This window comes from Podarcis pityusensis, assembly GCF_964106645.2.
Source record: "Podarcis pityusensis genome assembly, chromosome: 14".
In the NCBI taxonomy this organism is placed as follows: Eukaryota; Metazoa; Chordata; class Lepidosauria; order Squamata; family Lacertidae; genus Podarcis; species Podarcis pityusensis.
This window is the reverse complement of record NC_138039.1, coordinates 35298711-35325465: the sequence shown is the minus strand read 5'-3', so window position 1 is coordinate 35325465 and position 26755 is coordinate 35298711. Positions and strand designations below refer to the sequence as shown.

At 42.9% G+C, this 26755-nt stretch overlaps 1 protein-coding gene across 3 annotated transcripts in view; it reads left to right on the top strand.

Moving 5' to 3' along the window:
- Positions 1-26755, top strand: part of NTRK3 (neurotrophic receptor tyrosine kinase 3) — a 421404-nt gene that overhangs the window by 154846 nt on the left and 239803 nt on the right. For all 3 annotated transcript variants that reach the window (XM_080980344.1, XM_080980345.1, XM_080980346.1), the window contains exons 4-5: positions 11940-12008; positions 24772-24929. In XM_080980344.1, the coding sequence (XP_080836470.1) occupies positions 11940-12008; positions 24772-24929 (227 nt within the window). The remainder of the gene's footprint in view (positions 1-11939; positions 12009-24771; positions 24930-26755) is intronic.

Below are 26755 nucleotides of genomic sequence, written 5' to 3'. Positions count from 1 at the left end.
GCCGGAAGGGAGAGCTAGTTTTGCCAAGCCACCTTGGCCTGTGCTTCCCTGTTTGTTCTGCTGTGGAGATGAATTGTGGATGACCATATACCCCAGGTTCTATCAACCCTCTCCATTGTCTTCTTTCCACCCCCTAAGGGTTCAAAACTCTACACTGAGAATACCCAATTTTGTGCAGAGAGAAACTGCATAATGAGGCTGTTTCCAACCAAGCTTTTTTTCTCAGAATATTAATGAAATTAATGGTTCTAAGTTTGGCATGTCCACTAATTTCAATGGGTCTACTCTGTGTAGGACTAACATGGGCGACAGCCCTCTGTAATCTATAAATTATGTAAAATCAAGGATTTGCAAATATTAGGATTCACACTTATACCTCTTATTCCAGGAGAAAGTTCCCTTGAATTCATTGGGATTTACTTCAGAGTAGGGAGCTGTCTGTTTCAGTTCCCTGACAGTCTTAAATTCAGCTTCCCATGTTGGCATTAAAAAATCATCATCATCATGAAAATTCATCAGAATTCCTGTGTGAATTTCTCCCAATAAACACCATTTTTGTATGCAGTTTTGACTAATATACATGTTTTCCCTAATACATGTTATCTTCACTTACATCTTCATTTTGATGTACGCTTTCCCATAATATATGCAATTTTGTGAACACTATTTGATTGGAGAACTGCATCACAAAATTCGGATGTATGAATTTACACACAGTTCAGCTCCTAGATTTGTCTTTAATTGTGTTGTGAATCAAATTTCTCCTCCATCTCTACTTCTTCTTTTTTTCAGAATAATTTTTTATTAACCGACCAATCACATCAAATCAAACCAAATTACATAAATTCCAAATTACACAGCTGAATTTTTAATTTTTGTTGGGGGTACCCATATTTCAAATTCCGAAGGGGATCCAATCAACTTCTTGCTACTTGCTGCTGTTTTAATGTCCACAAATCTAACCATATGATGTTCACAGTACTATCCAGTCCTTTCTTATTGTTTTTCCACATCTCTTGTTGTTATTTTCATATATTTTTCCTTTCTCTTTGTGACCTCTGATAGTCTCCACAAGCTGGTTAAAACAGTTTGTAATCCTGCGTGGATATTATTATTTTTTATCCAGTAGCCATATCCAGACATTTTCCATATAACATCACTTCCATACATCAAAACAGTCTTAGCGTCATTAATCTTCACCAATCTGCCTCCTTTCTCAAACCTCTGAGGAGATTCACCAGGAATGCAGTCTGAAAACAAGTCTGTTCCTCCTCCCGGCTATAAATCCTTTGGCAAGATGGCGACTCTGAATTAATTGCTGCGCCATTCCAAAAGCTCTTATTGCTTCTCGATCTCCATAAAGCATACTTTTGGTTAAAGTTTATCTCCACACAGACCTTAATCATCCTGCTTGGGTCAGTTAAACCGACGGTTCTAATGAGGAGGGGTTCTTGGTAAACCACATAGAAGGAAAGTAAAAAAGGTCCCCCCCCCATTCAGTCCCGTTGCCGACATACCCAGCCTTTGGTGTATCTTCATCGTAAAATATTCCTGTTGCTCCAACCTGTCGTCTTCTTTCACAGAGGTCCCTTAAATTAGCAGTCCTCACTCCCCTTCCTCACTTGAAATATGTGCATTTGCTTCTTTTGTAATTAATTATTCCAAATTGCTGCAGCTAGTGCGCGATCAGAGACAGCGTCCAAGACAGCCGAGGTCCACATGGGGGCATTCTGCCTAGTGCCCTCACCCCCTTCTTTCGAATTTGGGGGTGATTTATGGGCACAGCAGGCAAGGGCAGTGTTCCCCATTCCCTTGGGGCAACAAGGGAGGCTGCCTACTCCCATAACAGCCTCTTAATTACCCCATGTGGGTCGGAGAGATGGCATTGTCAGCCATCTTCCAATGCGCCCCTAGTGGCCCCCCCTCCTCCATCTCTACTTCAGTGTGGACATATAAGTATAAAGAGGCAAAGAAACCTGCAGGAAACTGAAATTCAGCCCCCGAGAAACCTAGCTCAGCAACACTTTTGCCAGATTAACTTTCAGCTGCTTGAGTTGGATTTGACAAACCTATTTGTTTCCTACCTGCCCCCTAATTGGAAATTGAAAAATAGCTTTTTTCCCTGACCCCCAATTCCCAAATCCATTCTCTCTCCCTCCTCCTCTCTCTCACACACATCAACCAACCATTTTTTCTTATGGCATCATTATGCTCATTAACTTGTGGGGGGGAACATGGCCCCCTAAATATTTTATTGGGGGGGTGAAGGGAATAATAATAATAATAATAATAATACGACTCCCATCTGGCTGGGTTTCCCCAGCCACTCTGGGCGGCTCCCATCAGAATATTAAAAACACAATAAAACCTCAAACATGATAAACTTATCCATCAAATAGACTTATCCATCAATCCCTGGTGTATACATATACATGCATTTGGAGGCATTCATTGAGAAAGACCTTGGCTCCTAGGAGTTGGCTCCTATGGAAGCAGCTCTGATTGGCATAAGAGCTGGAGGCTTCACCCTCTGGGATGCTAATCTAGACAAGTGTTTCAGTGTGCTTCCCCCTTTTCCCCAAGTGGTCTCACAGGCAGCTAACCACCTTGGCCCTGTGGTGCTGTGGCAAGAGGGGTGTGTGTGTTTCTGAGAGCTGTCCAGAAACCCAGGCAACTGGTATGGCAACATTAAGTCCTCAAGCAGTGATACCCAGATTCATTTGCTCCTCAAGGTCATTGGCAGCTTGGAGATCTCCTGCCGGGTCCTCCTTTGCTTGAGTTCCATCCAACTAAGTTTTAGTCCGAGTAGATCCATTGAATTGACTGGCTCTAAGTTGGCTATGAGGGTCAGTGGCTCTGCTCAGAGTAGCATTAGCATTGGCTGCAAACTCTTGTCCCTTCTCTGAGGATGCCTCTTGTTTCAGTACCAGGCAGGGCTAAACCATCACATCGCTGAGCAGTTCAGTATATTTTCTGATCCAGAGGAAAACAAAATGTCTTGAGGACGTGCTGCTTCATTAGTAATGCAGCTGAGTGCATAATGTCATTGTCTTCTTCTGTAATGGGATTACTGCTTCCCACAGTAATGGGATTCCATTACTGCTTGTTATTTATCTGTTACATTGCTTTCCAGTTCTATGTGTAGAACTTTGGACAAATATCCAAAAGCAAACACTTCTTTTTTAAAAAAAATCTGATGCAAGTGGGCATTATAAATTGGAGTAGGCCGTAAACCAGGCAAGGTAACTGTGAACATCTGTGTTGAAATATCACCCCCTTACACACAGATACACACACACAACATACAGTTCTGACATCTGATCTGACATTGGCGACACAGTCCCCAAATCCCACTTGGCAACCTTAAGCGTTAAAAATGTGGCTTTTGTTTATGTATTAAGGGAGCTGTTTGTGGATTTTGTTTGTTCATTATGCTAACATTAATCATAAGACTATAAGAAGAACCTGCTGGATCAGGAAATTGGCTCATTCAGTCCCAGCTTCCTGTTATCATGGTAGCCAACCAGATGTCTGTGGAAAACTCACAAGCAGGATCTGAGCACAAGAGAACTTTCTTCTCCTGCAGTTTCCAGTAACTGGTATTCAGAAGCATCACTGTCTTGACTGTGGAAGCCATCATGGCTAGCCCTATCCTCCATGAATCTGTCTAATCCTCTTTTGAAATCATCCAAGTTGGTGGCCATCATTGTCTCCTGTAGCAGGGAGTTCCATAGTGTAACAAAGCACTGCATGAAGGAGCACTTTTTATGTCTGTCCTGAGACTTCCAACATTCAGCTTCATTGTTCCGAGCACAATTCAAAGTGTTGGTGCTGACCTTTAAAGCCCTAAACGGCCTCAGTCCAGTATACCTGAAGGAGCGTCTCCACCTCCATCGTTCTGCCTGGACACTGAGGGCCTTCTGGCAGTTCCCTCACTGCAAGATGCCAAGTTACAGGGAACCAGGCAGAGGGCCTTCTCGGTAGTGGCGCCCGCCCTGTGGAACCTCCTCCCACCAGTTGTCAAAGAGAAAAATAACTACCAAACTTTTAGAAGACATATAAAGGCAGCCCTGTTTAGGGAAGCTTTTAATGTTTAATAGGTTATTGTATTTTAGTGTTTTGTTGGAAGCCGTCCAGAGTGGCTGGGGGGACCCAGCCAGATGGGCGGGATATAAATAATCAGTTATTATTATTATTATTGGATATCCCTGAGATTTATGAGAGAGGGAGAAAAACTTATTTCTCTCTACTTCCTCCATGCTAAGCATAATTGCATGAACTTGTATCATGCCATCTCTTACTCATCTATGGTCATGTGGTTCAGATGCCTGATTATCGTCTTCCAAAGCAACTACTCTATTCCTAACTTAAAAATGGAAAGCAAAATATCGGTTGACGACAAAAGAGGTTTAAAGACTCTCTCAAGGCAAATCTTTAAAAATGCAGTATAAGCACAGAAAATTGGGAAACACTGGCCTGCGAGTGCTCCAATTGAAGAATATCCTTTACCAAAGGCATCATGGACTTTGAAGAAGCACGAACTCAGGATGCAAGGGAGAAATGTGCTAAGAGGAAGGCACGCTTGGCAAATCCACACCATGATCAACTCCCACCCAGAAACCTATGTCCCCACTGTGGAAGGACGTGTGGATCCTGCATGGGCCTCCACAGTCACTTACACACACACCGTTAAGACCATGTTCATGGAAGACAATCCTGCTTGGCTACAAGTATCGCCAAAGAAGCAGAAGAAGAAAGACCTTTCCTCTAAACTGGAAAGTCCCAAATGCTGCAACCTTTCCTCTTGCTGGCATGGCTCCATTCCCTTGATAATGTTGGTTGCCCTTTTCTATAATGTGTCCAACTCTACCATATACTTTTTGAGTTGAGGCAACCAAAACTGTACACATTATTCAAAATGGTGGTTCACATAATGGCATTATATTATTGGCATTTTTTTAAAAAAAAATCTGTACACTGGGCTGACAACTTCCTTTTCAGTGATGTCTCAGATTGATTCACCTGGTTTGAATGTTCAGATCGGCGACAGAATGGACAATTTTGTGTAGGAGCTGTAGGAGTGGACTTTGTCTGGTATTCAGTATGTTACTTCCTCTTTGTCAGCCTTTCTCAACCTTGGGTCCCCAGATGTTGTTGAACTACAACTCCCATCATCCCTAGCTAGCTGGCCAGAGCTCAGGGATGATGGGAGTTGTAGTCCAACAACATCTGGGGACCCAAGGTTGAGAAACACTGCTCTGCATGGTGGGCAGATCAACTTGAATCTCCTGGTGGGCCAAGTTTGGCATGTGAACCAGAGGTTCCCATCACTTCTCTATAATATAGAACACCCACCACTTTTATTCTGGGATGCCAAAATGTTTTTTTGTGATGCCTAGCCCTCCCCCATCTGAAAAAGGTCTCACCCACATTAACAAGCAGCCCCTAGAGGGTTAACAATGGATGGCCCCCTGCCCTCAGCCACCCCTGCTATATAAGGAAGTAAGGCACACACTAAATACCTAGGGCATTGGTGCAAGCATTGAGTTGGGAGCCAGAAGTGACTCACCCTAGTAGCATTGCCAGTTGTGATTTACATCTCTGCAAAACTCAGACACCCAGTTTTGTGAGCATCCTAGAACCAACTCTTAGTGAGCACTCAAGGTGGAAGCTTTGCCCTCGTCCTTTTGCCCCTTCCAGCCCATACTGTGCTTCTGATGTAGGATTTCTTGCCAGCTGCTTAAAAGTGAAGGGAATGTGGCATGCGGATTATTGTTTTGTTGTTCTCCCAGAGGGAATGAGCGAGGCTGAAAACAAGAAAACATCTCCCCACCCCCTGTAGACCTCCATTTACCAGCTAGCGAGGAGGACCTGTTTCCTATCTCCCATTGTGCCCTGGCCTAAATTGTAATAACAACATCATGCTATTTTTGATTCCGTATTTGCGTGGAAAGCTTGCGGTCTCTTTGTGTCTGTGTTTTGCTTTACCTCTTTTAGAATCCAGTTCTTCTCTTGACATTTCTGCTTAATGTAGCAAAACATGACCTTTGCGAAAGGACACTTCCAGAGAGATGAGTATTCCCTTTTTTATTCTGCCTCAGAGTTGCTCCCCCTTTGTCCTTTCTTCCATCTGTTTTCTCTCTCCTCTACCCTAATCTTTCTTTGATTAGAGGATGGGGAAAAAACAACCACTTTCTCCCCACATCTCAAGCTATGGAATGCTTCTTGGTCCAATTCTGCCCCTATTGGACTTGTCTATTGAGAGATGGATGAACTTGTATGAAAGCTAATTAGATAACACTGAACTTAACCCAGGGCAGGGATGACCAATTCTGACAATTTCAGTTTCTCTAATTTTTTCAGTTTCTCTTTAGTTCTCCAAGTTCACACTGCAGTTCGCAACTTAAAAAAAACAACAACCTAAAAAGAAAACATCAGCAAATTTCTTCTAATATACACATTCTTGTATATGAGGTTGCCTAATAAATGCATTTTTCCTTAAGCATGTTTTCCCTAATATTTATATTTTTCCTCATAAGATGCAATTTTGTATGTTACTTTCCCTAATATTTTTTCCTGCACACTTTCTGCACACACCTTAGACTAGACAGTCCATCCTATTATGTCTCCTCTCAGCTGGCATATGTACTACATATGCATTTTTGTACACATTACTTGCTGGAGAACTTTGCTGCAAAATTCAGAGAAGTGCGAATTTTGAAAGATGGCAGCGTTTTAATTCTTGTATTGTTTCGGAAAGTGAAATTTAGGTAGATTTAAATGCAAACAGAATCCTGTTCCCACCCACCCCCATCCCTATGCTTGTGAGAGCCAGTTTCAAGACCTTGTTGTTTTGATTTCTTGTTACTATTATAAGAACGGAACGTGCCGCTTTTGCAAAGGAACAAATACAAAAAACAAAGCAGAAAAAACCCTCAACCCCATGGAAACCTCATGTTTCATGACCTTGGAATAAAAATTGCCACAAAGAGAGGCAAAAGGTCAAGGTGTCAAACTGAGGCAGGTTCTGTGTTAGACTGTGGCTAGAGTCTGATTCTGGCAAAGGTCACTAGAGTAGAGAAGAAAGGGGCTGGTGGATGGGTACTGAGTGGAACAAATGAGAGCTAAAAAGTGTGGAATATAGCCAAATATGGACTTAAGGTGGATCCCTGCTGCCAAGGATTTGCCTTGGGTAGAATAGTTTCCACAGTGACTGCCTCTTTAAGGAGGCCATGATCCATTTATCCAGGTGCCAAGAGGAGGGGTGAGAGCTCAAGAGCTTAACCAGCCTAGAAGAAGTAGAAAGAGATTAGCTTGCCGGAGAAGGAAGGGGAGAAGGGAGAGTCTTTAAGACCTCCAGGTTCTCTTAAGTCCAGTGTAATGAAGTGCCCTCCATGTGTAGTTGGACTACAACTCCCATCAGCCCCAGCTTGTTCCAGAGATGAAAACCATAGTTCAAAAGCAGCTGGAGAACATCAGGTTTTCCACACCTGTCTGAAAGTGTACATTTTCAGTGTCCTGAGTTGGATAGTGCTGGGGTCAGCTTTGTATGTATTGTCTACCTCCACTGTTGGAAGCTGTATGTCTCTGAAAGCCAGTTGCTGGGGAAAGCAAGTGGGGAGGTTAGTATTGCACTCAAGTCCTGCTTGTGGGCTTTCCATAGCTATCTTTTGGCCACTGTGAGACCAGGATACTGGACTAGATGGGCCCTTGGCCTGATCCAATGGGGCTCTTTTTATGTTATTAGAATGTGAGCTTAAGAGGAGGATACCACTGTCTGGCCTCAGCTTCTCAGAGGTGGCTCCTTGGCTCATGGCTCTGTGCTTCCCCTTCAGTTGTGTGCCTCCTTTAATGAACTACTGCTGAGGGGCCCCAGAAACAACTTTGGTCCACAATGAGTCTAGTAGACTAGAGTAGATTTTGAGATTAGTAGACCCAATTTGAGTCACTTGACTCAAACTGATTGTTGTTGTTGTTGTTGTTGTATATAATTCAACAATCTTAAAAGTCTGAGAGTCAGTAGCATAGATATTGCAAAGGTGTGGTGATCTTTGATGAGTAGTTACCCAGACCTCTTTGCTGGTTGTGAAGGGGCCTCCATGACAGTTTAAGCTCCAGGGCCCCAAAAATGTAGGTCAGCTACTAGCTGAGTGCAACAAACAGTTCCAGGTGTAACTAGGGTTGCTGGTTGTTGAGCGTTTTCTAGTTTTGCCAAAAGTCGTTGAGCTATTTTTATGGAAAATTGGCAAAAACAGCACTGCCAATGTGGATTGCTATTTTCCTGGACATTTTTATGCTTTCTGCCTGGACACTGCTAGAGACAGTATGGCAGTGATGATCAAACTTGGCCTTCCAGCTGTTTTGGGACTATAATTCCCATCACCCTGACTGGTCCTGTTAGCTAGGCATGGTGGACGTTGTAGCCCCAAAACAGCTGGAGGACCAAGTTTGGCCATCACTGCAGTATGGCAACCCTAGGTGTAACAAGGACAAAGCTCATGGTAACTGGTGAACTCTAGGAAATGTGGTGGTGGGGAAGCTGGACCAGAATGGTGCCAGGGGTGATGGAGACCTTGTATAAACAGAATGGAAGAGCTCTGAGAAGGGACGTGATTTGATTCATCGTCATCACCAGCATTTTGGTTCTAATAGCCCTCGCCTCCTCCTAGCGGTTCACAGTGCACTAAAGCCATACAGATAATTAGGTAATGTAAAATATCTAAACCAGAGAAACTGAGGAGAGTGGGGGAATCTAAACACCAATATCCTGATTAAACATAGTTGAAAGCCGGATGAAATACATGTGTGTATTTCCTTCCTAAAGACAATGGATGGAACTAGTTTAGCACCCTTTGGGGAGGCACTTCTGCAGCCGAGTTGCTGCTACAGAGAAGGCTCTGTCTCAGATTCCCACCCATGGAAACACTAGGAATATAGGAAGTTGCCTTGAGTTTGGCTTCCGATGCTGTGGTTAAAACCTTAAAATATATTCATCCTGCAATCTGTTGTACAGCACTGGGGACCATTCAAGAAGTGGCCATATCAGTGGCAGAGTTTGATCAGTGGGAAGACCTCTTGCTGAGACCCTAGAGAACTACTGCCAGTCGAAATGGAATAAGTGGACACATGGTCTGTTGTTGTAGAAAGCAGCTTCCTAGGTTACTCGCTGATGCTTTCCCCTTTATCATGGGGCAAGGAACCTGTGACCATCCAGTTGCTGTTGGACTACAACTCCCAGCATTCCCTGATCATCGGCTATGTTGGCTGGGGCAGATGGGAGTTGGAGTCCAGTTCCCCATCTCTGCTTTACTACGCAGAGTTGTGTATTGGTGTCATCTCTATAGAAAATAGCACTTTTCCTCTGTTGATGTCCTTGTTCTTTCTCAGCTCCCTAAGTGGTACGGGGAGGGGATGTGAAAGGGTGGGGTTTTGGATGCTGGTTTGTAAATGCTGCCTGCGGAAAACAGATTCTGCCCCCTCTTTTTTTGTCTTTTCCCGCTGGAGTGGAGGGGACTTCTCAGAGGTTGTCTTGGGTTGCCATGGCAGCAGCCTCATTCGGTGTGAATATGGCAAAGATGCAGAAGGCAAATTTAGATCCTTTTTTTTAAAAAAAAAATCCTTGCGGTATTAAAATTCCTTGCTGTGCTTTCATAAGGATGGCCTGCCAAACACTCTCCCCATCTTGCTATAGTTTGTTATGTGTACACACCCAGCAACCATGTTTCCACAACCCACCTTCCATTAAAAACACAAAAATAAAAAAGTATAGTTATTAAGGCCTGCCTTGGGTCCCATCTGCACTATATGTTTAAATAGTCCAAATGTTGGGTGTAAAATATTATGGAGCAGGTATTTTAAGGATGTCAGTATGTGAAGGGGATGAAGGGGTGTGCGACAGTGAGTGAGTGACAGACAGACACACACACACACACAGAGAGAGAATTTTTTCCAAAAGGAGATAAATATAATATGATAAAGGGACGCGGGTGGCGCTGTGGGTTAAACCACAGAGCCTAGGACTTGCCGGTCAGAAAGTCGGTGGTTCGAATCCCCGCAACGGGGTGAGCTCCCGTTGCCCAGTCCTTGCTCCTGCCAACCTAGCAGTTTGAAAGCATGTCAAAGTGCAAGTAGATAAATAGGTACTGCTCCGGCAGGAAGGTAAACGGCGTTTCTGTGCACTGCTCTGGTTCACCAGAAGTGGCTTAGTCATGCTGGCCACATGACCCGGAGGCTGTACGCCAGCTCCCTCAGCCAATAAAGTGAGATGAGCGCCACAACCCCAGAGTCGGTCACAACTGGACCTAATGGTCAGGGGTCCCTTTGCCTTTACTTTTATGATATGATAAGTTGTCAAGAGGGGGAATACAATACCACCACCATACTTTAAAGCAGTTCCATACCATTTTAAACCTCCATGGTTTTCCCCAAAGAATTCTGGGAACTGTAGTTTGTAAAGGCTTCTGAGAGATGTTCCCCTTGCAAAGGAAGAATTCCCAGAGTTCTCTGGGGGATTGGGTTGTTAAACCACTCTTGAGAATTATAGCTCTGTGAGAGGAATAGGGCTCCCCTAACAACTCTCACTACCCTTCACAAACTACAGCTTCCAGAATCCTTCGGGAAGAGGAGAAGCCAGGACTGTTGCAACACTGCTTTAAGTGTAAACTGCAGATCTGTGAAAAATGGGCTGGGGTTTCATTTATAAGTTTTCTTACCTTCCCTTCTCCATGAAGTCCCAGAGAGAGTTACAACGATGTAGTTATAAAAACAAAACTCTTTCAATTCTACAAATTTAATAAAAACAAGCAGAAGCATTCCAGAACAGTGTAAATTGAGCAAAAGAGGTGGGTCCCACAAAATAAAGTACCTTAACTGTTAAAAGCCAGCAGAAGTTATGTAACAAAAGATCCTAGTGGGAATGAGTTCCACAGTTTAGGGGCCACCACAAAGGAAGCTCTCTCCTGGGTTGCCTTTCCCGTCACTTCCTAGGGTGGTGGAAAGACCAAGACAACTCCTTCTGCAGATCTTAACCCTCCTGTTTAGAGTTATTATTGTTTCACATTCATTATCTTGTTCCAATGGCTCTGTAAGGCAAAGTCATTGGGTTGTCTCCAAGTATGCCCTAGTCAGGGTAGACCTATGGAAAGTAATGAACCTAAGGTGGGCTTGTTTATTAACTTCAGTGGGTCTACTCTGGGTAGGACTAGCATTAGAAACAACGAAGAATTATTATCTCCATATTGAAGAGGAAGGATCTGAGAGAGAGAGAGAGAGAGAGAGAGGGAGAGAGAGAGAGAGAGAGACAGAGAGAGAGAGAGAGAGAGAGAGAGAGAGAGAGAGAGAGAGAGAGATTGCCAAAGTTCAACTATAAGTCCTAGCCCAACACTGAATTAGTTGCAGTTAAGCCTCTCAATGAATTAAATTTTGCAAAATAGTAAAAGTGGTGGAGCGAATAGTGGAAAATAAGAGCTATAATGCAAATTGCATAATTTCTACAGCTTGCAGAATTAATGTCACAGAATTTGGATTGCCTGGGCATTTAACTTTTTTAAAACAACAACAACAACATTGTATGGAATACTTACCACACTGATAAAACACCTGTTTAGGCATTGGGCCTGCTTTGACATTAATATTAGAGTACCAATAGATCCTTGGAAATATTGGCAATAGATTTTTCCTTGTTTAATTAGAATCATTTATTCATGCTGAGAGAGCACATTTTACAATATATTGATTTTTCATTTTATCTTTCTAATTTTGGTTGTCGCGGGGAAAGACTACCTTAATTTCTCTTTTTCTAGTGTGTATTCCCCCCCCCCACTTGTAATATCTCTACTTCTACAGGGTAATTATGAGCTGAGCTCAGTTGCAGAAGTTGCAATGCGGAGATAATTACTCACAGTAAATTCTTCCTCTCTCTTTTTGTCTCCCCCTCTCAGAAACCTCTCTGGTAACCGGCTGACTACGCTGTCGTGGCTACTCTTCAAGACATTGAGACTTACCGAGCTGTAAGTTTTTACTTGGGATGTGTTTACTGGAAATGCAAATGGGAGGGGGAAGGCCAAAGGAAGTGTCAGTTAAGGGTCCTTTTCAGGATGCAAATGGGAGGGGAAGAGGCAGTTAGGAGACCTTTTAAGGATTCAAACAGGATGGAAAGATTGAAGGAAGGTGTAGTTAAGGGCCACTTTGAAGCAGAAATGCATAGCAACGATAAAGACATGGCTGATGCAGGAAAATGGCAATCCTGTGTTAACCCTCCTCCTCTTCTGGAGGTAAAAAAAACTGGGACACAGGTGGCGCTGTGGTCTAAACCACCAAGCCTCTTGGGCTTGCTGATTGGAAGGTCATCGGTTCAAATCCCCACGACAGGGTGGAGTTCCCATTGCTCTGTCCCAGCTTCTGCCAACCTAGCAGTTCGAAAGCACGCCAGTGCAAGTAGATAAATAGGTACTGCTGCGGCGGGAAGGAGCAGTTTAGTCATGTTGGCCACATGACCCAGAAAGCTGTTTGTGGACAAACCCTGGCTCCCTTAGCCTGAAAAGTGAGATGAGCTCCGCACCCCATAATCAAATTCAACTGGACTTAACCGTCCAGCGGTCCTTTACTTTTACCTTTTACCTTACCTCTTCTGGGATGTGTTGTGAAACCTGCCTGGTCTCAAAAAAAAGGGGGCAGGGGAATCACAAGGCTGGACTACCCAGGAGACAAGGTAAGGTGACCATTTCAGGTGGCAGATCCCAATATGGATCTTCACTCCCCACCTTGTTCCTCATGTAGATCTTTCCTTTCCCCTTTTTCCCTGGCTGGAAGAGGGAGGGAATGCCATTTTCTGGTTTCCTTCAGGTGCCAAAATGGTTTGGGCCGGACCTGGGCAAGGGAGGAAGAGAAGTTTGCATTGTTGCATCGGGGCTGGAGCAAATCCCCCATGAGAAAAGGTTACAATGTTTGGAGCTGTAGAGCTTGGGTCAGGGAGACCTATAAGTTAAGGGAGGATATGGCGAAGGTATACAAAAGTATACATCGTATGGAGACTGTGGACAGGGAGAAACGTTTTTCTCCTTCTCTCATAATACTAGAATCAGGAACCATCCAATGAAGCAGAATGGTGGGTGGTTATGAACAAACAAAAGAAAATACATTTTCACACAGCACATAGCGAAACTATGGAATTTGCTCTCACGAGATGTTGTCATGACTGGCATGTTGGGCAATTTTAAAAGGAGGTTACACTAATTCACGGAGGATACGGCTATCCATGCCTGCTAGCCACCTCCCCTCTCAAAAACAAGATGCCTCTGAATGGCAGTTGCTGGGAATCGCAACTGGGGAGAATGCTGTGAAGCTCAGGACCTAATTTCAGGCTTCCTGTAGGCATCTCATTGGCCACTATGAGAACAGGATGCTGGACTAGATGGGGCATTGGCTTGATCCAGAAGACTCTCCTTATGTTCTTTGGCACATCTTAGCTGTAGTTTTTAGGCAGACCAGAAGAAGCAATGGCTTTTTGACCTCCCTTCTCTGCAACAACTGAAGCACTTTTCCGACTACTGCATGTGAGATAGGCTAGCATCTCCCTTGGGGCCTAGCAGGTCTGCAGCTTCCTGAATTATAAATAAAGCATTCAGCGCCATATGAGAAGAATAAGTGGACATGAAATCAATGGAGTGGTGCCCTGGTGACCTGTTTTGTTGAGTTTTAGAAATAGTTCTGTGTCAGAAATAAAAGCATATACGTTATGTAGGATTCATCCCAGAGGATCATGGGAATATCTCATTCATCCTCACCTGTGATCAATAGAGCTGTAAGTGAGAAGTGACTTATGGAAGAATAAAGACCAGTCCCTCAAGTGGGACTCAGTGTGTTATCACCAGTGTAAACTCAGCATAGTTGCTCCCCCCTACCGTCAAGTCATTACATGAAGAAAAAGACTGATAGCAATATTGCAGAAATAAAGCAAAGCCCATGCTTGAGGGAGACGTCTGGCTAAAATGCTGAATTTGGAATTGATTCTCTGCGCTAATGGCAACTCAAACATTGTCATGCCCTGGCTTCAGATAATAGCTCGATTCAATTCAGTTCATGTTCAAAGGTGAATTTACATAATTTGTAGTTTCCTAAACAATGCATGAACTGAAACTCAGCTGTCCTTTGAAATTTGCACTTCTCTGAATTTTGCATTGCAGTTTTCCGCCCAAGTAATCTGTGCTAAAATGCATGTATTAAATTGTTGTAGAAATATAGCATACAAAATGCATTATATTAGAGAAATGTGTTTCGGAAAAATGTGTATACTAGGAGAAATTGCATATAATATATATTAGGAGACATTCACATTAAGCTGATGACAATTTTTTTAAATTTTTTTAAAATTTATTTATTTATTTATTTATACATACAACAAGAAAAACACACACACACACAAAAAACACAAATACCAAATTACACACAAATTACAAAAATAACCATAGACACATAATTTTCTTGGCAAACAATAAAACATCTATTGGTCTTAACACTAAAGACCCAACTTCCCGTCTATTCCATATTTCAAATTCATATTACGTATTGCCAATACACACATTTTTTTCATAATTAAACTTATTCTCAATAAATCTAATTTCTTCTATCTACCTAGCAACTATCACTGAAGTTCCTTGAATGCTGCAACAGAATTTAAACTACTATATTTATTTTTCAGATATTCTTTGAAAACCTCCCATTTAGAAACAAATTCCTGTTTTGATTTATTCTTTATTTTTTCTGATAAACCATCTAATTCGGCATATTCTGTCAGCTTTTGGATCCAATCTTGTATAGAGGGGATTTCATTACTCTTCCATTTTGCTGCGATCAAAACTCTTGCTGCCGCCGTCGCATATAAAAAGATACCCTTCCTCTTTTGTGGAATATCCAGATCTGTTATTCCCAGGAGGTAGGCCTCTGGTTTTTTATTAAAAGAGATCTTTAGCATTTTTTGCAGTTCTGCATGTATACTCTCCCAGAATACCTGTATTTTCCTACATATCCACCACATATGGTAGAATGTTCCTGAGTCTCCGCATCTCCAACAATTACTTGACACATTTTTATACATTTTTGAAAGTTTCCATGGTGTTAGATACCATCGATGTTGCATTTTTTGAAAGTTCTCTCTAATTGTGTAACAGTTTGTGAATTTCCAATTGATCTTCCATAAATTTTCCCATTGGGCCATGGTTATTGGATGGCCAAAATCCTGGGACCACCTCACCATTGCCACTGTTACCTCCTCCTCCTTGACTGCCCAGTCAAGGAGGAGTCGGTAAGTTTTGGAAAGAGTTTTTCTTTTAGAGTTTACAAGATCAGATTCGAATCGGGAAATTTCTGCTGAGAACCCCTTTTGTTTGTCAGATTTAATTTTTTCAAATAACTGATGGTATTGGAACCAGTCTGAAATGTGTTCTCTTATCTCCTCAAAGTTTTTTAATTTTATTTGGTTATCCTCATTTTTTAGAAGTATTTTATATGCTGGCCAGCTTTCCTGAGTATTTTTCCGTTTTACTGCTATGGCTTCTACTGGAGAAGTCCACCACGGGACTTTAGGCTCCATCAGGTCTTTATATTTTTCCCATACAGCAAAGAGTGACTTTCTTATTATATGGTTGGTAAATTTTTTATGAATTTTCGCTTTTCCATATATTAGGTAGGCGTGCCATCCCCAACGGTTGTCAAAACCTTCCAGGTCCAGGAGGTCCGGATCCTGCAACGTGCACCAATCTTTTAGCCAGGTGAAACAGGCAGCCTCGTAGTAAAGTTTTAGATCGGGTAGGGAAAAGCCTCCTCTCTCTTTTATGTCTATTAAGATCAGGTGTTTAATCCTAGGTTTCTTCCCTTCCCACAAGAATTTGGAAATTTCTCTTTGCCATATCTTGAGACAACCTGCTTCACCCAGTATCGGAATCATTTGAAATAAAAAGATTAATTTTGGAAGCACATTCATCTTTATAATGGAAATCCTACCCAGAAATGTTAATTTTAGTTTACTCCAGATTACCAAGTTTTTTCTAATCTCTAACCAAGTTTTGGTGTAATTATCCTAAAATAAGTTTATGTTCTTGGGGGTGATCCAAATACCCAAATATTTCGCTTTTGAAGAGATTTTCAGGCCCAATATTTTTTCTAAGTCGTCCTTTTCTTCTGTGGTTACATTTTTAACAAGCATTTTTTTTTTTGTTATATTCAGTTTAAAGCCTGCCACATCTCCAAATTCTTTAATCAATTCCAGCACTCTTTTCAGACTTTCTTTAGGGTTTTCAGTCATAACAAGTAAATCGTCCACAAAAGCTTTGATTTTATATGTTTCGTTTCCCAGAGTGATGCCTTTAACAAGCTCATCCTTTCTTATCTGATTGTTCAAGACTTCCATCACCAAGATAAATATCAGTGGTGACAGTGGGCAGCCCTGTCTTGTTCCCTTGTTTATTTTGCACTCCTCAGTAATTCTTCCGTTGATGATCAATTTTGCATATTGTTCTGAATAGATGGCATTTATTCCTTTACAAATATTTTCTCCCAGTCCGATTTCTTCCATTAATTTTTTCATAAACTTCCATGACACGTTATCAAAAGCTTTTTCAGCGTCTACCAACATAATAGCTGCTGGTTTATCAATTTTAATGCCCAAATATTCTAATACATTAATCACACATCTAATATTGGATTGCATAAATCGTCCGGGAAGAAATCCTGTTTGATCTTTATGAATTATCTCTTTCAGCACCATTTTTAATCTATTTGCAAGAATGTCTGCGAATATCTTGTAATGATGATGATGATGATGACAAATTTTAATGAGCAGCTTTTTAAAAATTGCAATCTGATGTTGGAGAACTGAATTTAAGATTGGGAAAATGCAAAAACTCAGAGAAACCATGAACGGTATATTAGCCCATCCCTAGTGAGAGCCCCTATCTCCTGGTAGAGCACACTTCTTTATATTCATAGCATCTGAGATTTAATTATCCATTGAAATGATCCGAGATAGTTGAACTGCAATAAAGAGAGACCATGGAGTGCTGTTGATCCTTAATGGGGACAAGACTGGACTAGATTGACCAAACATCTGACTCTGTATCAGGACCAAGCTACATTTGATGCTTATCATGTAGTTTGCCCTTGTGTGCAAGCCTTTTCTTCCCAAATTATCAGTATAGGTCCTCCTTTTAAGGTTCAGGAGCCTGGTGTGGGTCTTGGGGGAGGTTTAACCCTTTAACAGTACAAGAAGATCCTTGCCGGATCAGACCAAAGCTCTATTTAGTCCCGTATTTTGTTCTCACAGATTCCTACGGGGAGCCCGCAAGCAGGACATGAGCGCAACAGCAGTCTTTCCACTTATGTTCTCCATCAAGTGTTATTCAGAGGCATGATCAGAGGCAAATTCAGAAGCATGCCTTTCTCTTTTCCCTTCCACCCAGCATACCTATGGGGAATCTTGTAGGAACAAGACATTAGGCTGGCAACACTTTCAACCTGAACGTACAAATTAAAAAATGCCGTCTGAATGCACTTGCCCTTTCCAGGAATAAGTATTGCTAAATAAGTCTCTAGAGGAGGAAACTTCCAGCTCATCTGGCTATAGCTCTGCAATGGCTCTTAAACAGATGGCTGGAACGGAGGGAAATTAACTTTACAAGGGTGCTAAGAATAGAAGAAAATTACCTCCTCCGACTTGGAAATCCTTTCTAAGATGTAACTTTGTTGTAGATAACTCCACATGGCTTGGGTCGGTCTGACATCAATACTGTGAGCCTAGGGATGAGCAAATCAGTCTATTACTGGTCCATGACTCTTTGTTTTAATTAAATTTGCTTCAAAAAAACAAACCCCACATGAAAAATCACATTTAAGCATGTATTCATATATTTCTAAATTCATCCACATTTCAGAATGTATGTATCCTCAAAATATACTTTAAAAAATACATTTTTTAAAAAGTATTTGGATATATTGGGTTGATTCATTGTGGTGCTAAGTTTAACCTTTAGAAGACATCTGAAGGCAGCCCTGTATAGGGAAGCTTTTTAATGTGTAATGTTTTATATATGTTGGAAGCTACCCAGAATGGCTTGGGCAACCCAGTCAGGTGGGCAGGATACAAATAATAATAAAATAATAATAATAATAATAATAATAATAATAATAATAATAATTACTATTAGGTTAAAGTCAGTTACTTGTTATGCTTGTGGAAGTTTGCTGCAGAAGGGAAAACACAAGTACAGTGGAACCTCGGAAGTTGAATGCCTTTGAACTTGAATGTTTTGGCTCCCGAATGATTGAAAACCAGAAGCGATTGTTCCATTTTTTGAACGATTTTCAGAAGCCAAATGTCCGGCATGGCTTCCATGGCTTCCGAGTGGCTTCAGGACGCTCCTGCGGCTAGTTGGAAGCTGCGCCTTGGTTTTGGAGCTGTTCTGGGAACAGATTAAATTCAAAAACCAAGGTACGACTGCACATTACCAACCACTGTTGTGTAATGGATTGCACAACAAGAATCAGCGGTTGCACAACAAGCATCCATTAGTTACATTGGATTCCTTTGTGGTGCAGCCTTTAAACTCTGCCATCCACTAATGCAGGGGCTCTCGCAGTAGCGGACAGAAAGTGCTGGAGGTGGCCCATTTAAGCTGCCAAGAATTGTGTTTTCAACATTTGAAGAAGTACAAAATCCAGTGTGGGTAGCTATTTTCTGATCCATGCATTAGTCAGAGAGGTTAGGGTTCGATTGGTTCACATGGGAATGTGCAAACGTCAGATTTCTCAAGCATCCCTAGGTGGGCTATAGATTTTCCTCTCTCCTTTCATTCTCTTGCAGCTGGCCTGTGGCATTTTCATCTTGTCTGCTCCTCCTTTGTGATGCTCCTTGCTGAGCCTACCACTGGGGGCAGACAGACGTGCTGAAAAGTCAACACTGGTCATCAGGGAGAAATGTAAAATGTTATTGCTTTGCACCCTGCTTTGCAAAGCTCATTGGAAAAGCAGCTTTTCCAACAAGGCAAGGGGGGAAACTGCAGAGAAGTCTATTTTCTACCAATGCTGGCCCTACTTGGAGCAGTCCCATTGTCATTATTAACTTAAGGCAGGCATGGCCAAACTTGGCCCTCCAGATGTTTTGGGACTACAGTTCCCATCATCCCTGACCACTGGTCCTGTTACCTAGGGATGAATGGTCCGGTTACCTAGGGATGCCCAAGCCCCACAGCGCCCTCTAGAGGATGCTAAAGGAACAGAGAGGGTTCAACGGTCCCAACCATTGACAATTCAATGGTCCCAACCTCTTATGTCAACTTAGATGTTGGTGTGGTAACTTGCTTGATTGTCTGCCATAGTCACCAAAATCAAAAGTAACGACACTGTAGTTCCTGAAGATTTTGTAAGTTTAGGTTTAAAGCACAACATACCTGCTCACACACAACATTTTTCCTGCATGGAAGGAAAATATGTGTTATGTTGGAAGAATTATGCTTTTAGCTTGCTGTGAGGTACATACCCTAAGCAGGCATATTGCCTTCCTCAACATGTGTACTTGTGGGGAAAAATAAACCCCTGGCCTGAAAAGACATTAACTTCAGGTAATCATGTTTATTAACTTCAGTGGGTCCACTCTGATTAAAACTAGCACTGGATGCTACCCAATGTCACAAGGGCCCATAACTGATCATTGTGGAAAGCCAGTGTGGTGTAGTGGTTAAGAGCGGTAGACTCGTAATCTGGTGAAACGGGTTCATGTCTCCGCTCCTCCACATGCAGCTGCTGGGTGACCTTGGGCTAGTCACCCTTCTCTGAAGTCTCTCAGCCCCACTCACCTCACAGAGTGTTTGTTGTGGGGGAGGAAGGGAAAGGAGAATGTTAGCCGCTTTGAGACTCCTTCGGGTAGTGATAAAGCGGGATATCAAATCCAAACTCTTCTCTTCTTCAAACTCTTTTCCCATGCCACTTTTCCTAATACAATGGGACCTATGGAGGGTTTCCTCTCCAGCTCTTGCTTGAATGCAGACCATAATTTCCCAATTGTGTGCCTGTATGTTTCTTTCTAGCTACAGAAGTGTCTGGCATTGTGACTGACAGATGTGTGTCTAGAATGGAGCTGCATCTGGAAGGAACTGTGTCCATTTTCAGTGCATTATCACCCACTCCTTTTTCATGCTGCCTTACATTGTTGTGGGATGGGAGATGACTAGGGTTGAGATGCTTGATCACCTGTGCCCCATCCTCCTGGCGATGAGACATTTTTAGCAAGGAGTTGCTGCCTTCTGATGTTTGCTCAAGGAGTGCTGCCCAAAGGAAAGCAAACCTTTTTTTGTGTGTGTGTGGAGGATATTCTTTGGAAGTGATGAAGAGCCAACTTCCAGAAGCTCTGCTGAATTGCTTAGATGCTTTGCTGTCATACTGAGATCTGTTCTATGTGAGAGGTGTCATTGATCATGCACACATTATATTCTCCGGAGAGAGTATGGGGGCGCAGGGACACAGAAGTTGCCATCTGGCAATCCTGCTTGAGAGGAACATAGGAAGGTGCCTTATGCTGAGTCAGAACCATTTGCCCCTCCAGCTTGGTATTCTCTAGACTTACTGACAGCAGTTCCCCAAGGTTTCACACATGGGACATCTCCATCTCTTAACTGGAGATGCTGGGGATTCAGTGGAGGACCTGTTATATGCAAAGCAGAAAATGTAATACTCAGCTAGGACTCAAAGCCTGAAGGGGTCCTCCAGGCAATATGCAACCACCCCGTCTGGATAGCGCACTTGGTTATAACACGGTGCTGATAGTGTCAAGGTTGCAGGTTCAATCCCCGTACGGGACAGCTGCATATGCCTGCATTATAGGGGTTGGACTTGGATGACCCTCGGGGTCCTTTCCAACTCTATGAGTTCTATGAAGTGGTGTGGGTGATAACCACAGCTAGGAGAATCGAGCACGTCTGGCATGCTATGAATGTTGTAGACAGCACTGCAAGTGCAGGGAAGCCAGCCACTGTATTTTCTTTCAAAAGAAAGCTAACCCCAGCCAAGTCCCTTAAGTGGCAGAGCGCCTGTGTGCTGGTGGCATGTGGCATGCCCAGTAAAATGCTGGGAGTTAATTTGCACAAAAGCTCCCCTGGGTACTGCGATTAGGACACATTACATCACCGACATGGCTGGGGCAGGCCATTGGAAAAGTCCACCCCGAGGCACACCGCTCTTATATTATTCATGGGGGAGAGTCATGCATTAAGAATGATCTGGGAAGCCTGCATTTTTATTACTTACAGTTCTGCCCCCTGAAGTGCTGCAATGGCAGCTCTCCTTGGCGGACAAATTTCAGGGAATGCTTTGACACCAGTTTGGATTCCTCCTCTGTCCCAGAGTGGTTTAGCACAGACCCTCCAAGTGTCCCCATTTTCCAGGGACAGTCCCAGATTTTACAGAAACCGTCCTGGTTTCTGATTTGATCCTGAAATGTCCCACTTTTCCTTAGGGCATCACGATTTTCATCAGAGAAATGTTGGATGGTACAGTAAAAAGATAAAGGTAAAGGACCCCTGGTAGTTAAGTCCAGTTGCAGATGACTCTTGGATTGCGGTGCTCATCTCGCTTTACAGGCGGAGGGAGCTGGCGTTTGTCCGCAGACAGTTTTTCTGGGTCATGTGGCCAGCATGACTAAGCAGCTTCTGGCGAAACCAGAGCAGTGCACGGAAATGCCGTTTACCTTCCCGCCGGAGTGGTACCTGTTTATCTACTTGCACTTTTTGGTGTGCTTTCGAACTGCTATGTTGGCAGGAGCTGGGACCGAGCAACGGGAGCTCACCCTGTTGCTGGGATTCAAACTGCCGACCTTCTGATTGGCAAGCCCAAGAGGCTCAGTGGTTTAGACCACAGTGCCACTCACGTCCCATGGAGGGTATGGTAGGACGTTCCTATTTTCATTGGAGAAATGTTGGAGGGTATGGAGTTATGTGACCCCCCCTGAGTCATCTGAGGGCAGCCTGTATAGGGATTTTTTTAAAAAATGTTTAATGTTTTCTTATGTTTTTATATATGTTGGAAGCCTCCCAGAGTGGCTGGAGCAACCCAGTCAGATGGGTGGGGTATAAATAGTAAATAATAATAATAATAATAATAATAATAATAATAATAATGACATCCCTATTTTCATTGGAGAAATGTCAGAGGGTATGATAACAGTCAATCCCTCTCCCCAGGGAACTCTGGGAATTGTAGATCTACAAGGGGAATTGGGGTCTCCTAACAACGCCCAGCACCTTTAACAAACTACAGCTCCCAGAATTCTTTGGGAGAAGCCATGACTGTTGAAAGTCGTGGTGCAAATGTGGCCTAAGTCCCCATCTCAGCACCCTCTTAAATTCTGCCCTATTTCTTATCATCACTTCCCTCAGTGGTCTAAGCATTCTGTAATATTCCCTTGAGGGTTCTTTCAGTCTCATGGTTTTGTAGGGGAGCTTGCAGAGCGTTGGAATAGTGGTTGGGGAGCTTATAGTGCAGAGAGAGACAGGGAAAAGAAATCAATAATAATAATATAATTTCAGTACATAAAATACATGTAAGTATTTTAAGTGGAGTACATTAAAAAGCAGATTCCCCATCTGCGCCGCACAGCTGGGTCAATGGGGGTCTAAGTCTACAAAAGCTAGCTTCTATGTTCAATTAAAATGCATGTTGCCTCAGATCCCTGAGCAGCAGGAGCTCTGAGTCAATGTGCTAAGGCAGAGTCTTATGGATTGAGCCTTGACTTTATGGGCATGGAGGGGAAAGGACAAATAAAATGGAAACTCTATACAGGTGAGTAGTGGAAGGAAGGTGCACATCTTTGAAGAAAGGCAATGACATCTAAATCTAACATGACGTTGGGAACCCTGCTTCCTCCTTCCCCTCTGTTATCCCCGTAATGCAGCCAGGAAGGGCTGCAAACTTTGACTTGTTTAAACCAGTAGATGAGTCAACTAAATTTTCATTGATTAACCTGTGGAGCTGTGACTTAAGGATGCCCTTTGCTAGTTTCTTTCTCACTTTGGCATTGGAAGTTATTTTGGTTCTCGTATGAGAGGTGATTTCTGTTTTATTCAGTTAACAACAACAACAACAACAATATATTATTTATACCCCGCCCATCTGGGTGGGTTTCCCCAGCCACTCTAGGCGGCTTCCAACAAAAGATTAAAAATACATTAAAACATCAGTCATTAAAAACTTCCCTAAACCAGGGCTGCCTTCAGATGTTTTCTAAACATAAAATAGTTGTTTATTTCCTTGACATCTGGTGGGAGGGCACTCCACAGGGCGGATGCCACTACTGAGAAGGCTCTCTACTTGGTTCCCTGTAACTTCACTTCTCGCAGTGAGGGAACCGCCAGAAGGACCTCGGAGCCGGACCTCAGTGTCCGGGCTGAACGATGGGGGTGGAAACGCTCCTTCAGGTATACTGCAAATGATCTTTTACTTAGAATTATAGAATTCTAGAGTTGGAAGGGAAACCAACAGTCATCTAGTCTGACCCCCTGCACTATCTGCACAATGTCTGCATAATTATACAACTGGTGCCCTAATTGGCCATCGTATGTGGCTAGGGTACCACCAGAGGATACTTGGGCTGCATTCACATGGCAGTTATTCCATTTCCTTGTTTTCCTAACTGTTAATTTCTGTATCAGCTTTTCCCATGACATAAAAGTCATTTCCAGAAAACTAGCAAAATAAAGCACATGTTTAGCACTCATTTCCATGTTATTTGATTTTTTTTTTTATTAAAAAAAACTATTTTAAAATGGCCTCGGTCCAGTATATCTGAAGGAGCGTCTCTACCCCTATTGTTCTACCTGGACACTGAGGTCCAGCTCTGAGGGCCTTCTGGTGGTTCCCTCACTGTGAGAAGCCAAGTTACAGGGAACCAGGTCTTCTCAGTAGTGGCACCCGCCCTGTGGAATGCCCTCCCACCAGATGTCAAAGAGAACAATAACTACCAGACTTTTAGAAGACATCTGAAGGCAGCCCTGTTTAGGGAAGCTTTTAATGTCTGATGTATTACAGTATTTTAATATATTTTTTGAAGCTGCCCAGAGTGGCTGGGGAAGCCCAGTCAGATGGGTGGGGTATAAATAAAAAATTATTATTATTATTATTATTATTATTATTATTATTATTATTAGCGGTCCCCTTAACCTGGAAAATCATGGGAGTAAAGTACAGTACGCCAACATACAGCTAGTTCTTTCCTGTCATTTTTATGGGGGGAATCATGCGGAAGCAGAATCATGCAGGTCTGGAAAGGGTGGGGAAGTAGCAATGATGTTCATTGTGGTGTCAAACCATGCCTATTAACGTGAACGTCATTTCCATGGCACGGCTGTATATTGCTAAAAAAAAGGCCACAGTTCCATAACACAACAGACTCTGCAGTATGAAAGGAACATTAGAAAACGCGGTAGAAGCTTTAGCGTTATAATCAGGAAAATGAATGCAATATTCCCCACAAATGCACCCTTTGTCCAGGAGCCCCTTGAAGCTGAAGCTGGCCCTGTATCAATATTTTAAGGACATCAATAAATTCTGCTAATTTTCCTGCACCTAGCCACCTTCCTTTCTTCTGTCTCCTGGCTGTTTGGTTCCCAGCTTCCCAGCAGTCTCTAACCCAGGCCGACCTTCTGAGGCCAGCTCCGCTGCCATGATTCCATGTAACCTTTACCTCCTCTCCACCTTTTCTCTCTCACAGTCTCCCCTTCTCTTCCTGTGTAGGAGGTTAGAGCGAAACATGTTCAACTGCAGCTGTGACATCCGCTGGATCCAGCTGTGGCAGGAGAAAGGCGAAGCCAATTTGCAGAACCAGAACTTGAACTGCATGAATACAGAAAACAAAAACATAGCCGTGCACAAGATGAATGTCAATCAGTGTGGTAAGGAAAGAAAAAAAGTGACACCCCAAACACCACCCACTTAATTAGGCATCTGTGCTAGATTATGATTATTCCTTCTATTTTTGTGGTCCAATCTCTGGGTGCCATTCTTGGTTTTTTGTGTGTGAAAACAGCACCAGGAACATCCATGCACAAAAGCAAGGCACCAGCGAACTTGGGGGAATCCCATCTTTTTGCAAAAGTACAGAAAGAAAGAAAAAATAATCTTTAGCAGGGGAATCCTTGGAGGCCTAAATCTATTCAGTGAGGACTGAGTGTATTCAGTCAGCTAGGAATGCTGGCTGGCAATTGGATGGAGGAGGAGATGGATGGGAAATGGCAGTGATGGTATGAAGTTGATGGAAACCTGATCAGTTGCATCCCACCCTGTAACAATTTGTTGCAGTTTCCACTGGGGGCAGCGATTGTTGTTATGCATTGCTATGGTTCAACATGCATGGAGATTTGCAAAAGCATAAAAGACAGGTCCTGATCCAAATACAGTGGTACCTCTGGTTACATACGCTTCAGGTTACAGACTCCTCTAACCCAGAAATAGTACCTCAGTTTAAGAACTTTGCTTCAGGATGCGAACAGAAATCGTGCGGCGGCAGCAGGAGGCCCCATTAGCTAAAGTGGTGCTTCAGGTTAAGAACAGTTTCAGGTTAAGAACAGATCTCCGGAACGAATTAAGTACTTAACCCGAGGTACCACTGTAGATTATAATCCGTAAAAAAACCCCTTTCTCTTTTCATGAAGCCGATTTATAGGGATGGACAAACAAGTTCATTTCTGATTTATATCACTTTCTCCTGGGCTCACCATAAATCTGCTTTAATCTGGGAAGATCCACTCAAAAATGTGAATGTAAATTTAATTCAGATTTTCTCCCATTTCTCAATGTATTAGCTTGGAATTGTTAAAGTGTATTGTTGATTCCTTGTTACTGAGCCAAGAAAGGGTATTTAAACACTTGAGAAGGGCAAATTGGACTGAAAGTTTCATTTCCAGTCTGCACATCAGTCTAGGACAGGCTTCCCCAACTTGGTGCCCTCCAGATGTTTTTCCATTGATTCCTACCCATCACAAAGCTGTGGTGGAGTAGACAATGCAGGTGTGCTGATGGGCGTTGTAGTCCAAAACACCCAGAGGGCACCAGGTTGGGGAAAGCTAGGAAGTGCTGTAGAAAGGAGAGTGCGCTTCTGATTGGGTCCTGCTTGCAGACATTTGATTGGCACTGTGAGGACAGGATGAGACTTTGGTCTGATGCAGCAGGCTGTTCTTATGTTCCAGTCAGTTTCTATTGGAATGCACAAAGCCTGAATTCCTCTAGCACCACAGATGTATACTGTCCACCTCAACACACACACACAAGCTGTTGTCTTCTCTTATTTACATAACCCTTCGAGTTTTGAGAGGCCATTTTTTGTTTCCCCCTTATCGCCGTGATCATCAGGTTTCCCCTTAAACTTATTACCTTTGTTTCCCGGTGGAGTCTCTTGAGCTGCAAACAGCTGTAGCTTCTCAACCCCGTTCAGTGCTTCCCACAATTCTTTGTGGGTTTGCTGCTGCTTTGTTTGGAGGAGATATAAAGAGATGGAGTTATCAGCAATGATGCTCCTCTACCTACTCTCTTTGTGTGCCTCCTGGGTGGGAGTCCCTTGGGCAACAAAACACTGCAATCCATAGGTCAAGGAGGGGAAATATGTGGTCTTCCATCAGCCCCAGGCAGTGTGGCCAGCAGCTAGGAGTGATGGGAGTTGTAGTCTAAGGTCATTTAGAGAGTCACAGGCATGGGGAATGATTCTGAAATGTTCCCCATGCAC